Source organism: Charadrius vociferus, unplaced genomic scaffold (assembly GCF_000708025.1).
Source record: "Charadrius vociferus isolate BGI_N301 unplaced genomic scaffold, ASM70802v2 scaffold398, whole genome shotgun sequence".
Taxonomy (NCBI): Eukaryota; Metazoa; Chordata; class Aves; order Charadriiformes; family Charadriidae; genus Charadrius; species Charadrius vociferus.
This window is the reverse complement of record NW_009649571.1, coordinates 722,628-736,664: the sequence shown is the minus strand read 5'-3', so window position 1 is coordinate 736,664 and position 14,037 is coordinate 722,628. Positions and strand designations below refer to the sequence as shown.

The 14,037-nt window shown below is 46.9% G+C and overlaps 1 protein-coding gene across 1 annotated transcript in view; it reads left to right on the top strand.

Annotated features, from left to right (window-relative positions):
* EXD3 (exonuclease 3'-5' domain containing 3) overlaps positions 1–14,037 on the top strand; it is a 209,262-nt gene that overhangs the window by 43,526 nt on the left and 151,699 nt on the right. Inside the window, exons 11-16 of the mRNA XM_009890307.1 lie at positions 3,684–3,850; positions 8,877–9,015; positions 9,347–9,560; positions 10,283–10,392; positions 11,514–11,724; positions 12,832–12,998. Coding sequence (XP_009888609.1) covers positions 3,684–3,850; positions 8,877–9,015; positions 9,347–9,560; positions 10,283–10,392; positions 11,514–11,724; positions 12,832–12,998 — 1,008 coding nt within the window. The remainder of the gene's footprint in view (positions 1–3,683; positions 3,851–8,876; positions 9,016–9,346; positions 9,561–10,282; positions 10,393–11,513; positions 11,725–12,831; positions 12,999–14,037) is intronic.

Below are 14,037 nucleotides of genomic sequence, written 5' to 3'. Positions count from 1 at the left end.
TTGCTGGCTCTAAAATATTCTACTTGACATTTTCTCTACACTAACAGGATTTTTTTTGTTGTTTCTGGAAGCACTTGAGAACAGGGGAAACGGGCCAAGACATTCAAAAGTTAAATTAAAATCTGACTCTGCAAATAGCCAGTGTCACTGGTGTGAATAACTTCGCTCTCTGGTAAAGGACACTGAGGGAAAGTGAAGAATTGTTTCTGACAGAAATCCGATTTAACACGCACAGATAAAAGTAATCTAGGGTTGGCTAAGGTGACTTCCAGAGAAGGTATTGGCTATTTGGATCCCAAATTATTGATATCAGTGGAGGAATTGCTGATGCTGTGGGTTAAGCTCAGGACATTCCTAAACTCGCGCTGCACTGGTTGTTGTGGGCTCCGTAAAGCATTTGGCTGGGGAGGAACAGGCTGGACGGGTAGGTAATCTGCAGCAGTCATTTTGGAAAGCTTTAATCATGGGTTGTTGGTGCTGTCAGGAGTTTCTGTGTGCACCTAGGGATTAAAGAACGTATGATATGTCTAGAATTCAGAGAGGGATGTAAACAAGCCTCATGGTATATATAATCTTTTCCTGCTCGGAGGTGTCGCTGATGGTGATGGGAACGACTGTGCCAGTTTCCTCTTGAAAAGCGTTCATTTACTGAAAACAAAATACATGAAATGTCATCCCGAGTGAAACATTTGTCTCTGCATCTGTGCCCACATCTTCTGGGGCCAAAATTTCCACATTCTTGCTCCTTGCAAAGCTGTTGTGGTGGAAGCCTTTCCCCTTTATAGCAATGTTGGGTTTTTTCAGTAAAAAACAAACAAAGCTATTTTCCTTTTCAGAATGCAAGACGTAATATCTCTGGAGAGATTAACCTTCTTTCCAGAGTTCTTTTTGTGGTTGAAAGAATATATCTGTTATCATTAAAATAAAAAAAAAAAATAAAATCTGCACCTCATTATTTCCAGAAATAAAGCTGACATAATGAGATTTATTAAGAATTTACTCTGGGTGAACTGAAGAGAGATCCAACCCCAAAGACTTTGTGTTCTAGAAAAAAGGCAGAAAGACAATAGGGCGGACACAGGGGAAGCTAGAAGAAGGAATTGCTCTGTGATGTTAATAAGAAAATATGTTCTTTTTGGGAAGGACTCTGGGAAGTGGCTTGGCAAATGCGGCAGGAGGAGTTCTTCAAACCCCCTTCACGTGTTAGGTGCTCGGATGAGCTCAGTTGCATGAGGCAGAGATGTGGGAGATGCCCAAAGCATCTGGGACCAGCATGGCTGGGAGGAAGGGTTTGGGAGGAAACGTAGAGAGCAAGAAGCGTTAATGTGATAGCTTATCCTTTCCTGCTCTGCCCCATCCCTCTGTTCCCTCTGCCACTTGTCCCCCGTAACTGAGCCCCTGGTCAGCTGTTGGAGCCCCGTCCCGCTGACACTGGCTCCTTGCTGCGCCACCTCCTAGAAGCAGCAGTAAAAATATTCTTCCGTGAGAAGAAATGTGGTTCGGCATTTGGCAAAGTCACAGGGGTGCAGATGTAGTGCTGAGGCAGCAGTTTTTATGAGCAAGCTGGCTTCCTGTGTGTGCTACCTGGGATGCCAAATTTCTCTGTGGCTTTTCTTCCAAGTTTCTACCCCCTCCTGCACCTCTATGGGGTGGGTCATTCTTTTTTTTTTTTTTTCCTCATTTCTGCTTTCTTTTTTTCCTTCCCTTTTACCTTGGGGCCATCAACAGGTTTGTTTCCTGATCTCTGTGCAGGATGTCTGCTTTGAAGGCAACTTCTCACCTTTAAGTTACTGAAAGAATGTGAGGAATGAGGAATTGTGGCCCCAACCTCCCACCCAGCCAGGCGGTGTTCGTACATGCAGTGGGGAAGGAGCAAGGTGCCTGGGAGCACCACTGCTGCCTGGTGGGCAGCGAAGGAGAGATGGAGGGTGAGAATGGACTTATAAGTGTGTATCTGAGCATTTCACTACACTGAAAAATGCTTGTTGGTAGAGCCAGCAGCAACGTACCCGTACAGCTCCACATCCCGATCCACTGTGTGGAGTTCCAGCTTGTTACAGCAATTAAGTTTTCTTGACAGTGTGAACTTCTAAGACAGATCCATAAGTAACTCAGCCTGGCCAGAGGAGTGAGCTGTGGACTTGGCTGCAGTGGCACTGGGCTGTTGGCGAGTGCCGGTGCGTCGACTGCCCCGGAGGAGAGGGTCGTTCCCACCCCCACAGAGCTGCTGTGACAACATCGGTGTCACCGTGTTCGTATTTCTCTTACAGCTGCTGTGCCACAGTGCCTTTAAGGGCATCAGCCAAGAGAGTGAACAAGACAAAAGAGCTTTGGTGAATCCAGCTTTCGTGGTGGAGACTATTATGGGCACTATTTGTCTGCTGTGCCCCTTGCCAAGAGCTGCTCCCTCGTGCCAGGGTGGGCAGCGTGCCGGGCTCCAGCCGCTCTGGCTCACAGTTGGGTATTTGGGCTTAAACCACAGGCAGCCGTGAGTTTGGGCTTCTGCCCCCGGGCCCTGCAGTGTGCCGAGGCATGGGCGCACGTTCACTTCAACCAGAAAACAACTGGGAACAGGGGATGTCCTAAACTGCCCTCCCCATCTGAAGGTAACACAGGCTCCTGCGGTGACATTTGAGATCTTTGTGTTTGTCTGTACAGCTGAGGCAATAATCCAGTTCTCACATCCACAGAGCCCTTGAACAGACACCAAGAGAGGAATTTCTTGCACCCAACCCAAGGTCTTCACAGCCGGAGCGACTGCTCTGGGTTTCTCAGTGGGGATAAAGTAGGACGTTCAGAGCACAGTTCATACAACCTATTTCTGCTGCAGGGTGACACCACTGACACCCTGGACCCCTCAGCGGTGCTGGCTGGGTGCGTGCCGGCCGCGCGGGGTGTCTGTCGCATAGTGGGCTGTTGCGTGTTGCCAGAGGAGGGACCCAGTGCCTGTTTTCACAGCGGTGTGCGCAGATGGGCTGTAGGCCGATGAGCAAGCCTTTTCCTCCCTCCGAACACCAAATTCTGTTACTCAGGAAGGCTTTACTGATGTGTCCTACCTGTAAGCCGCGTGTGACTGGCAATGCTGGTTACCCAGGCAAATATTCCCAAAGCTAGAGGACACCCCATGCTACTGTCTAACCTGGAGAGAGACTAAGCCATCCTATTGCCACTCCCAGGACATCGAGTCACAGCATCACTTAAGAGCTATGTACAGGAACAAAATGTGACTACAACAATCCAAACTCTTGCCCCTTCTGTAATTACTGCCTAACGAGCCCAGAGATCTTTACTGTCTGGTCAGTCACGGGTTCTGATTTTACTTAGTGTAATCAGTATCTGAGCAAATAAGATGCTAGTCATCAGTCAGGCTGTAAATGGCATCGTTTCACCCTTGTTTCTCAGTGCTGCACCTGCAAGGTGGTATTCCCTGAACAAAGAGCCATGCTGTCGGGGGCCCCAAGTCCCTTGAGGAGCTCTCAGTTAAAGCATCTGCTCTTCATCCCTTGGCAGAGAAGTACAGAACTCACAGAGTTCGAACAAAATCACTCCTGACATGGGGGAAACGTCGCTCCTTTCTGCCCTTGTCCAGGAGCCCCTGGAGGCCGCTGTCTCCTGAGAGGGGGTAGAAACACCCATGATGGAAATTGCACTGACAGTCTTCCTCCCCCCTTGATTCCTTGCAGAGCACAGTTGGAGAGAATCAATGGCTTCAAGGGCACCTGATAGAGCTGCTGATCAGTTACTGTGATTTGAACACAGCGGCAAGATGGGCGCAACGCTTCAATTTGCCCAAGGAGATGTTACCTTATGGAGTGGCTGATGAGCTTCAAAAGCTTCAGATCCAAGAGAGGTAAGTACTCTGTTTCATGCCTTTTCTATGTAGATTACTTATCATACAAGGACTAGGTATTTGCTTAAAATAATCTGCCATGATGCTTCCTTGGGGAGTTAATTTTGCAAAAACTTCCTCCATTTACTCAAATCGCATCTTGGCCATGTACATGCTGCATTTGCTTTTCATAAGGCTGGAAATGTCTGTGAAAGGTACATTTTAAAGTCACTCCTGAATACTTAGAACCTGTATGAGATTGTTCATGCTGCAGAGGGGTCTTCAGACTCCCTTTGCCAGATCAACAGCACAAATTCAATGATGCAGGTAGGATCTGAATATCCGTTTATTTTACTGAGTTGATTACGTGTCTATCAAAGTTTTCTATATACTCTGCATCCCCCACTGTACTGTAGTCTGGTTTAATGCCTTTTAGGAGACTCATGGCCAAGAAAATCACTTTAAAGTTCCTTAATTTTTTCTAATTGTATTTATTTGCTTCCTCCTTTGACAGCTTATAAGCCACTTTTCGTCCCAGTCTGTAATTTTTGCCTCATCCAGAGCTCTCAGAAGTAATGGGAATTTTTGACATTTGGGGTCAGATTCCAGAAGAGTCGCATTAACTGAATTTGGGATAAAACCAGACTCTCCGGCACAAATTTAGCAAGTGATCTTAAGAAGCCTTTAGCCCCCTAATTAGTCTCTCTCCCCTTTTCTTCCTCTAATGCAATCCCAATAACACAGTGCTGCCGTTCCTCTCCTGCTTTGGGACACCTATGTTGTATGCAGCAGATTAGCTGGCAGTAGCTGCAGTTCCTCCCCCGATGGGAGCTTCACCCTGTTGCATGACCAGAAACAAGAGTACAAAGACAGAGGTACAAAAAAAAAAGATTTGAAAAATCCTTATATTAAGAAGAACTCCTTGATTTCAAGTGCATAGAAGTTTGCGAACAGCCCCAGCCAAGGGTCTCTGTGAACCTGCTGGTGTGGGAGGAGCAGAGGGGAGGGTGGAGGGAAGAGGGTGGGCAGGTTCCATGCTGTGTGTAGACAAAGCTGGGCAAAGTTGAAAAGAGGCTCAAAATTTAGGAAAGCACATATAGCCACCTAAACGGTTAGGAGCTGTCTGATGCCCACAGCAAGCTGGATCTGGGGGAGTACCAGAGCTTTGTACTTACAGTTCTGGTTATTCGGTGCTGTGTCTCTTCGAGAAAATGGCCCAAGATCGTCATCTTCATGCAACAATATCCCAGGCAGGTGCTCAGCTGTGCTGTATGGAGGAAGAGAGGCTGTATTTGGAAAAAATGACTCATTGCAAATGATTTGCTGAGCCCCAGTAATTCAATTCTATACTCATGTGAGCGTTGCTGTGACTGCCATGTTTCAGCAACTCTGTCCACGACGTGTTTAAGCAAGTTATTCAGATAGCCGCATTTGGCACCCTTTTTTAAACCACCTTTTTTCCTGCAGAAAGACCTGCACATATGCAGACTACTGCAAGCCTTGAGGAACTGCAGAGCTTGCAGGTGATGCATGAGGGTCCTGTTAGGATCTCATCGGGACTGCACAGGAGATGGGGAAGCTCGGGCTGGATGAGGTCTGGCCTGTAGTCCCATCGACACGCAGCCCAGTACCCTCTGTGCCCACGCGTGTCCGTGAGCCGAATTCCTGCAAGGCTGCAGGCTACCACAGTCCTTGGGTTCAGAGTAATTACACAGGCACCTTGCTGGCCTGCTACCATCAAGCAGCGTTTTCTCTGCTCATTCATGTGCAGGAATTCATCTCATTGGATTCCGTGCGCAGAAGAGGACTTATTCCTGAATGCTCAATGCAAATGCAGGAGAGCTCTGGGCTGTGTGGTTGGAGCGCAGCACAGCTCAAAGCCTTGCTGTCGTTAGAGGAGCAATCACGTGTTTCCAGGTAGAGTCAAGGCTTTTATCAAAAATACAAAAGAGAAAACAGGGATAATTTTTGGGCCCCTTTGGACTCTTCCACTATTGTACACACCAGTCACCTGATTCCAGGGTGTTGTGCTTGACCAGACTTGGCACCACTTGCCTGATGTCTCTCTCTCACCCACATTGGTGAAATGTGTTGGGGTGTTTTTTTAGCAAGGAGATTGGTGTTTCTAGTTCAGAAGCCAGGTGAGATTAGAGGAAAGTTTGTGGGAAAATCTTGACCACTCCCAAGAAGTAACTATTTACAGCTTTCCGCCGGCTGATAGCCCGTATCTTCAGTGTCCTGCAAACAGCCGTTGGAGCCTGGAATACGAGGGAGTAACTTCCTACACGGAGCTGAACTTCTCGGTGTATATGACAGAAATATGAATCTGATTTGAAAGGGACTGTGGGTCCAGGAGGAGTTGTTGATGACATCATACATTGCCTGTTTGGAGAGGAATAAAGCCAGCAGAAAGTCGAGGATCACTGCTCCCTGGGGAGCAAGTTGGACGCTTTCAGCACCATGCTCTTGGTGTGAGCAGCAGAGGCAGAGTCCCTCTGGGCATGGCTGTCGCCTGTACGCCCACGCTCATCTGCTGCCTCACGGCGTCTGGGGCTTTCTCCTGTTACTGCAGAATGTGCAGTTGTACGCAGGTGATTTGGGTGCTTCCTTTTACCTTACATTCTTAGTGCAGGACTTTCCTCCTGGTGTCACATGTCAGAATTACAAACTCCAGCTAACAGTTAGGATCTGTCACTGCTGCCTGGTTCATGCTGACCCCTCGCTAGGGGTTAAGGAGACCGTTTTAAGAAGACCAAGCCTGAGACTGAGCAAGGTTACCTGCTTTAACAGGTTTATCATCAGGTTTGTCATCTTCAACATTACAGCAAATTTCCATCTCCTGGGAGAGGTGTTTCTGAAAAACCTGCAGCTTTCATAACTAAAATTCATATTTTTGGCGTGTAGATCTGACCAACTTGAATTAAGCAGAAGGTGAATGAGAACACTGTCTATTGTTATTTTTTAATGCTGATGATTTTTGGAGGTTCTCATGGATGGCCTTGGGCAGCTCATGTGCTGAGCTTCATGGGTCTGTTCTTTCCCCCAGTGCAGATCTACACTGGTTCATGTTCAAGCTCCATGTAACCTCAGGAAATACGACACAGATGTAATCACCCTCAAAACACTGTCTGCAAAGGCCCACTTCTCCAGACAGTACATGGCTTTCTTGGAGCACAGGAAACTCTTGTCTGTCCAGGACATGTTCTGCTCAGCCCTGATGCATTGCTGGCGCTGCCCTCCCTCGAGCTGCACCAGCCGCCTGCCGGGAGCCAGAGGGTTTTTGCATGAGGTGTAATCCCTCAAAACACAAAGGGGTGGTTAACAGAAGTGTGACTTAGCCACAGACTCTGCGCCTCTAGGAAGATAAAAAAACATCACTACATCTCTGCTCCAGGAAGCCTGTGTCGTGTATGGGTGGAGTGGAGTCATGCTGATGGCTCTGCCATTCATAAGGAGACGTGACAGATGTGCAAACACCTTTGTGCCGCAGTTTACTCATCCAGTCATGATAGCTGCTGCAGTAGCTGCTATAAAATCAGCAGAGCCATGGAACTTAATAAAACAGTCTTGTCTGCCTTATTTATTGAGCTAACAAAGCAGCAGGTTCCCAGAGAGGGTGTTCACACCATAGAGAACAAGGTGGTACCAGCGTATCAATGACATCATCTCTGCCACTGGTCACATCACATGCAGCTCCTGAACTCTGCAGGTGAGAATATTCCTGGAGACCTGAGACTGCACACCTTCATTAAATATTTTACACAAATATTGACTTCCCCATGCACACAAACCCACGGAAAAGAGTGTTTGTACAGTGAAAGCTGCTATGCTACAAAATAAGTCACACAGTCCCCTAAACATAAGGTTAGTAAATATTTTCTCAGATAATAAACCATTTCAAGTCTCTATGGGAAAGAGACTATCCAGAAATTTGTGATATGTCCAAAATAGCTGGATATTTTTTATTAGCTTCTTTCCTCTGATTGCATCATCTGGCTGAGACACCGCAGCAATATGCTGACCTTCCAGTTACAAGGCCATTTTGAGAGACTCTGCTGCCTTTGGAAAAGAAAATGTGCTGTGTAAGGTCCTGTTGTAGGAAATAAATTAGCTCATTTCTGCAGGCATCTTCTAACATTCCCAGGGTATTAATACACAGATACTGAATTTGTCCATGTGGTGCCATCTGAAACCCAAATGGAGGGAGCAGCACAAGCAAGGCACTTGGCCTGTGGGTTCAGCTGGCCCTTCTCCCTTAAATAGAGAAGATTTTGAAACATTATTTCTGAACTTTTCTCGTTTCGTCCCTGTGCAACGTAGGACAAATATTCCTGTGCAACCTATGTGGATGTTTCACGTGGAAGGGGATGGAGGAGAAGCTGGATAGCAACAGGGAGGGCCGTGAAGCCTTCCCAAGCCATTGCACTGGCAAAGGATGAGGCAGATTCACCCGTTCCCAGCTGGTGGTGATCGTAGTGTGGAGCAGCCAGAGAGGCTCATTCGGAGCCAGTTTATGCTGCGGGGAAGTGTGAAGGTCCTGGTTGGACACAGTGCTGGCCAGAGCTGACTCCTCCATTCTGCGTTACACCGTGGGAGCTAGCAGGCTTCCATGTTAACCTCCAGGGGAAAAAGCAGTAAATCTCAAATGTGTTATCTCTGGCTGTGGAAACAGCTGCCCAACTTTGTCATCCAAGTTGTATCAGTTCTGGGAAAGAGAGCTGAGCACTGGGGACAGGGCTTGGGACTCTTAACTCCGGTGAGTGTTTTGGTTTGGATGTTCTCTACAGTGAGCACAGTGCATGTGCGTGGTGAGGTCTCGGATATGGTGCCATTTCTGTGACAGGAATAAAAAGAGAAGAGGTGTCAAGATGAAAGAGACTGAGATTACAGGGAAAGTGTGGAAAGAGAGGGTAAGAGAAAGAGTTGAATGGCAGAGGGAAATAGAGAACCGGGGTGAAATAAGGGGCTTAAGACTTCCTGATGTTCCTCCAGTCCAGGATTTCCTCTCGTAGCATAGCTTAACACCATTGCATCTGCTTCTGTGCAGGGTAGAAGAGGCTGTGAAAGCGGACAATTACGAAGAGAGTAAGAAGAAGGATTATTACCAGCTTCCTATTCCACGGGCAAATATTCACTTCCTGCAGACATGGGAAGAGATGCTGCCGTGCTGGGAAAAGGTGCTGCAGGTGAGTGTTACTCTGGTATTTGCTTTGCAGGGTCAAGGAGCAGAAACTTCACAGAGGGCTGGCACGCAGGGTTGTATGTGGGCCACTGCCTCAAACGTCTCCCTCAAGGAGAGATGCTTCCTTTAGGGTTCTCTGATTGGGAATTGCTGTGCAAGGAAATGTCCCCAAAGGGGGAACTCAGGTGTGCTGGGAAAGTTGCTTGTCTCTGTAGTATTTTGCACAGTAGCAAAGTGATGGAGAGGAAGTACTTGTGTTCTGGACAGGGACTGTCCCGCCTGCTTTCAAGCGTAGCTGGTCTCTTAAGCGAAGAAGGCTTTTGTCTTTGTTGCAGCCTGGGCAGGTTGTTGGCATTGACATGGAGTGGAGGCCTTCATTTGGCATGGTGGGCAAGCCCCGTGTCTCCCTTCTTCAAATCGCTCTGAAGGATGAGGTGTTCCTGCTTGACTTGCCACGGCTCCTTGAGCAAGCTGAGACCGAGGGTGAGAAGGAGAAGCTTCCTCGTTTCATCCAGATGCTCTACTTAGATGCAGCCATCACTAAACTAGGTAACATGCATCTCTTCTCCCCACCTTGGGTCTTTACACAGCTTATTTTGTCTAAGTGCTAGGTCCTCTTGGGGTTGTCCTTCTCTCCGTCTTCTTATCATGGGACCAGCTTTTGTGGCCCTGGGTATCCAAATACTGCCATGCCAGGAAGCAGAGTGACCACTGTAGCTGGGAATGATAGAAATGTCTCCCCATTGCAAGCCAAACCCAAGATTTCTGATTTAGCCTTTTCTCTCAGACTTGGGATTGTCTTAGTTCCATACCAAACCCCAACCTGCACCCAGCTTTGAGTGGTCTGGGGGAGGCTGTCTTGCCGAGCTTCCTGGATTTGCTGGCCCTGTCCCAAAGCTGTTGTGCTGGACTGCAGAGCTCTCTGCCTTCCCGTACCTGGTTTTACATTGGGAGCTTTTGGCAGGAGTTGTTAAACCTGGAGTTCAAGGGCAAATTCATAATTGCCCTTCAGTGACCTAGCGGATTTTAAGTAAGTTGAGCTTAAATTCAGCATTTAGCATCCATGTCTTCTCTCCCAATCTTGACCTGCAAGAGTATCTCTTGGGAACAGGAGAGATGAGAGTCTGCCTTGTCCCCTATCTGAACAGTCTTTCCACCGATGTTTACGCATATATTGTCAGCATCTTGACTCTGAACTAGGATGAGCTGCAGTGCATTAGCCATGATTTGAGTTTTCCTACCTGTGTGATTTGGGCTTTCTTTTCCTCCAGGTTATGGGATGTCTGGAGACCTTAACAGCCTTGCAGCCACATGTTCTGCTTTGAAAGACACAGATAAGCAAGCACGGGGTGTGGTGGACCTGCTCAAAGTAGACAAACAGGTAAGGATGGACACATGAAGATATGGAAAATTGTGTCTCCTGCACGTGCTCGTAGATGACTGCCATGACTTCACAGCATTGTCTGTTGTATCCTGCATGGGCAGGGAGATGGCTAAAGGAGTGAATAGACATTTTCCACTTGTGGTTTCGAGGGTAACATGATTCTGTAAAGAAAGGTAGAAGCATTTAGTTTTCATCAACTAAAATGTTATAACTTGATATACTAATAACTTTTTCCATAGCCTTTATAAAAGCTGTGAAAAAGCGATTGAAATGGAGACATAGCCTCATGCAGCTAGGATGATGTTTCTGAGCACAAGTCATCCTTGAACTCAGTAAGAGTAAATTCTTGTAGAAACTTTGATATTCCAAGATCATGCAGTATTGATGCAGTTATTATGGAGTTAATGATTTGTAGAGAACTGGTAATGTTTCAGGAGGGGTGCTGGTGGATTCAGCACAGGAATTTCTGTTCAGCTGAAGTCCAGCTGTCTCTGGGTGAGCCCACAGTAGTTTTCAGCAGAAATGTTAAGGACGACCATTTCAATGGGTAAAATTTGCAGAGTGTGTTTAAGGCTGTGGGTTGGGGTGAACCCAGATCTTTGGGACTGATAGCTTAGCCTGGGAAGTGCTGCAGGGTCTGAAGTACCTGCCAACAGCTATTGCCTCAGTTTAATCTGAGAAACAGCAACTGCAGAAAGGCTGTTGCCCACTGTGTTACAGGAATACCTTTTCTCACTGGAACCAGGAGAAAGGTGCTGAACTACCGCTGCTCTTCTTCTATTGAGTTGGTGTCCAACAGCCTCCCAGCTGAGCACTCTGCAAAACCTCTGCAGTCAGTCACAGCCCCGTTGCTCTGACACAATGCTGTACGATAATGCACTTTTTTTCCTTCCCTGGCTATGAAACAGATTTCTTTCCAGCAAGTGTGTTTGTTAAACAAATAACCAGACGCCATATATATCTAATGCCATCTCAGCCCTTCCTGAGACACGGGGATTCCATATGCCAGGCAAGAGATAAAAATGATAGGGTTGCTGCGTGGCCCCACCCGCTGGAACAGGAGGGGTTGTAGGAGTTGTTTTATAACTGTGTGCTTTATATCTTTTTCTTTCTGTCAGCTGCAGAAGAGTTCCATTGACTGGAAGAAGGGTGGCCGGAAGGTCGATGTACTGTCCTCGGAGCAGAGCTATGAGGATAGAGGGTTCAGGCAGCCGGAAAAAGGACTCAGCCTCTTGGTGCAACATGTGCTGGGGAAACCCCTAGATAAAACAGAGCAGCTGTCTAACTGGGAGAAACGGCCTCTCCGGGAGGAACAGATCCTCTATGCAGGTCTGGTCACCGACTCTGTGGCAAGGTGCTACAGATTGTCCATTGCAGGCTGTGTTTGTCTGTTGTCTGTCGCCAGGAAAATTGTTAAGTAGCAAACGAAGAAAATGGCTTTGCAGATTAGTTCCTGTTCAGAAGAGCACATTATGTTTGTCCTTTTGCAGACACGGCTTTAATGGTTGAAGTTTAAGCTGTCCAGTGATTCATTATTTCCCTTATGAAAGAATTCCTGTGCTTTGCCGATTTTGTCTGATGAAACATCACCTCGGTGGAAACTCCTCTCAGTAACTGAAAGGAAGAAAGTCCATTTCCTTCTACCTCATTTCACAGCCTTTCTGGGAAACAAGTGCTGTGGTCATTTGTCATAGTGAAGTGCTTGTTAGAGCAGGGTTAAAAATGGGTAGACACGGTGTCAGAGACCGCAGCACAGAATTGGTACTGTGGAGGGACCAGTGGAGTTTATTGCTGATTACCCCAGAGTCAGAAGTCTGGGTCTGAATCTTTTCCTGGGGCATCAAAGGACAGTATGCTGAAGCAAACCAGCCCTTTGTTAAATTCAGCTATCCTTGAAGCTGACACAGTTCCCACAAAAGTTAATCACTAGGACTTGTAAAACTGGCTTGGAGACTTAGACAGTTCCCGTTGCAAGGAACAGAAGCCGCATGGCAGTGCATGTGGGCAGGTGATTGCGAACAACTTGGTTATTACTTTTTAAGATATTACATCTAATGGGGAAGTTCCCTTCCCATAGCTGAGATACGGTAATAAACCGTGGGCAAGCCACTGCTCAGTAACAATGGAGTGTAAAATGGGTTGGCTGAAGCTATCTTATGTGGTGGTTTGAACAGGCACGCTATAATTTGCATTGTGTTGGAGTCAGAGACAGCAGAGGGCTGTCGCTTTTTGAGCTCCTCTGCCTTGACTCTTTGTGATCGTGTGTTAGGATGCTCCTGGAATCAGTAAGCGTACAGGGGGTGACATTAGTAAGCTGGAGCTTAACAGGTTGCATTCAGTGGCATTTACAAAGGTGAGGGCTCTTCCTTGCATCAGGAAAGCCTCTGTTTAACTTCTGAATGAAACCTGCTGAGCCTCATATTCCATTTCTTTCAGCTTCAGATGCATACTGCTTGCTGGAGATCTACGAGAAACTCTGTAAGGATCCAGCAAGCTTTGGTCTGAGTTCAGACCTGACTGAGAGTCTGGTGGGAAAACCAAGCATAAAACCCAGGGCAAAGAAGCAGCTGAATAAACAAGAAGTACCATCACCTTCTGGACAGGTTTGTAAACATCTTCAAAGAGCTGCATGTTGCTCAAGACCCCTGCAAATCATATGCTGCCTTGTCTCTCAGTCATACCATTAGCTATGCATGGCATGCCTGTTTGTAGTCTGTTCTCAGGACTATTGCAGAAACATCTTCCTCGCTCCACCCCTTTGCTAGTAAGATGCGCTTTCTCCTTTGTGTGCCTTCAATCAGCTTTCCCTGCAACTTTAGGTTCATTTGTCTTTGCAAAACGTTGGTGCAGATCTGTGTGGCAGAATCCAGCTAACTGTGTAGGTGTCCCTGCCCAGGGCAGGGGGGTGGAACTCGGTGATCTTCAAGGTCCCTTCCAACCTAAACCATTCAATGATTCTATGATCAAAAAAGTCTTTCTGCTGATGGCTTGTCTCTGCCACCGCACACTCTGTGATTGCAGAGTATACCCCTGCAGCATATGCCGCGGCAGAGCCTTAAAACTCCGCCAGCCATAACTTGGAGCTGTGTGAGTTTGCTTAAATACCTTGGAATGTGACTGGTCCCTCTCTCTCGGTAATAAAGTTCTACTTTTAAGGTGCAACCATCCGTTTTTTTTTATGCAGCTATGAAAACATTAGCAGAAAACCAGTTTTGTTTATTAACTGAGGAGAATCATTATGGCTGTGTATACTTCTGAGTAGTCCCAAATGTGTGTTTGGCTCCTGAAGTCAATACAGCCTTCCATGGTTGGACTGGGATGCTATTGATTATAGACACCTTTTGCAGGATCCTCCTTATCAAGTGTTTATAAATGTACAATATGCCGTTAGTCTTAGTCAGGCAGTAAAACACAAAGCTGCTCGGTCATTTCTTAAGCTGTCTGTGTTCATGGGAATAGTGCATGTTACAACAGATCTGACTGGCTGCTGCAGAGATGGGAAAAGTAAGTACTTCAGGCTTGAATTACCTTGTGAACTTACGGGTCATCTTTGTGTTCTGTACAGTCAGATTCATTAACCGAGAGGTAATTGGTAAAACCTGGACTGGGGCTCAAAAAAGCAGCCTTCTCCTGACTCTGTGT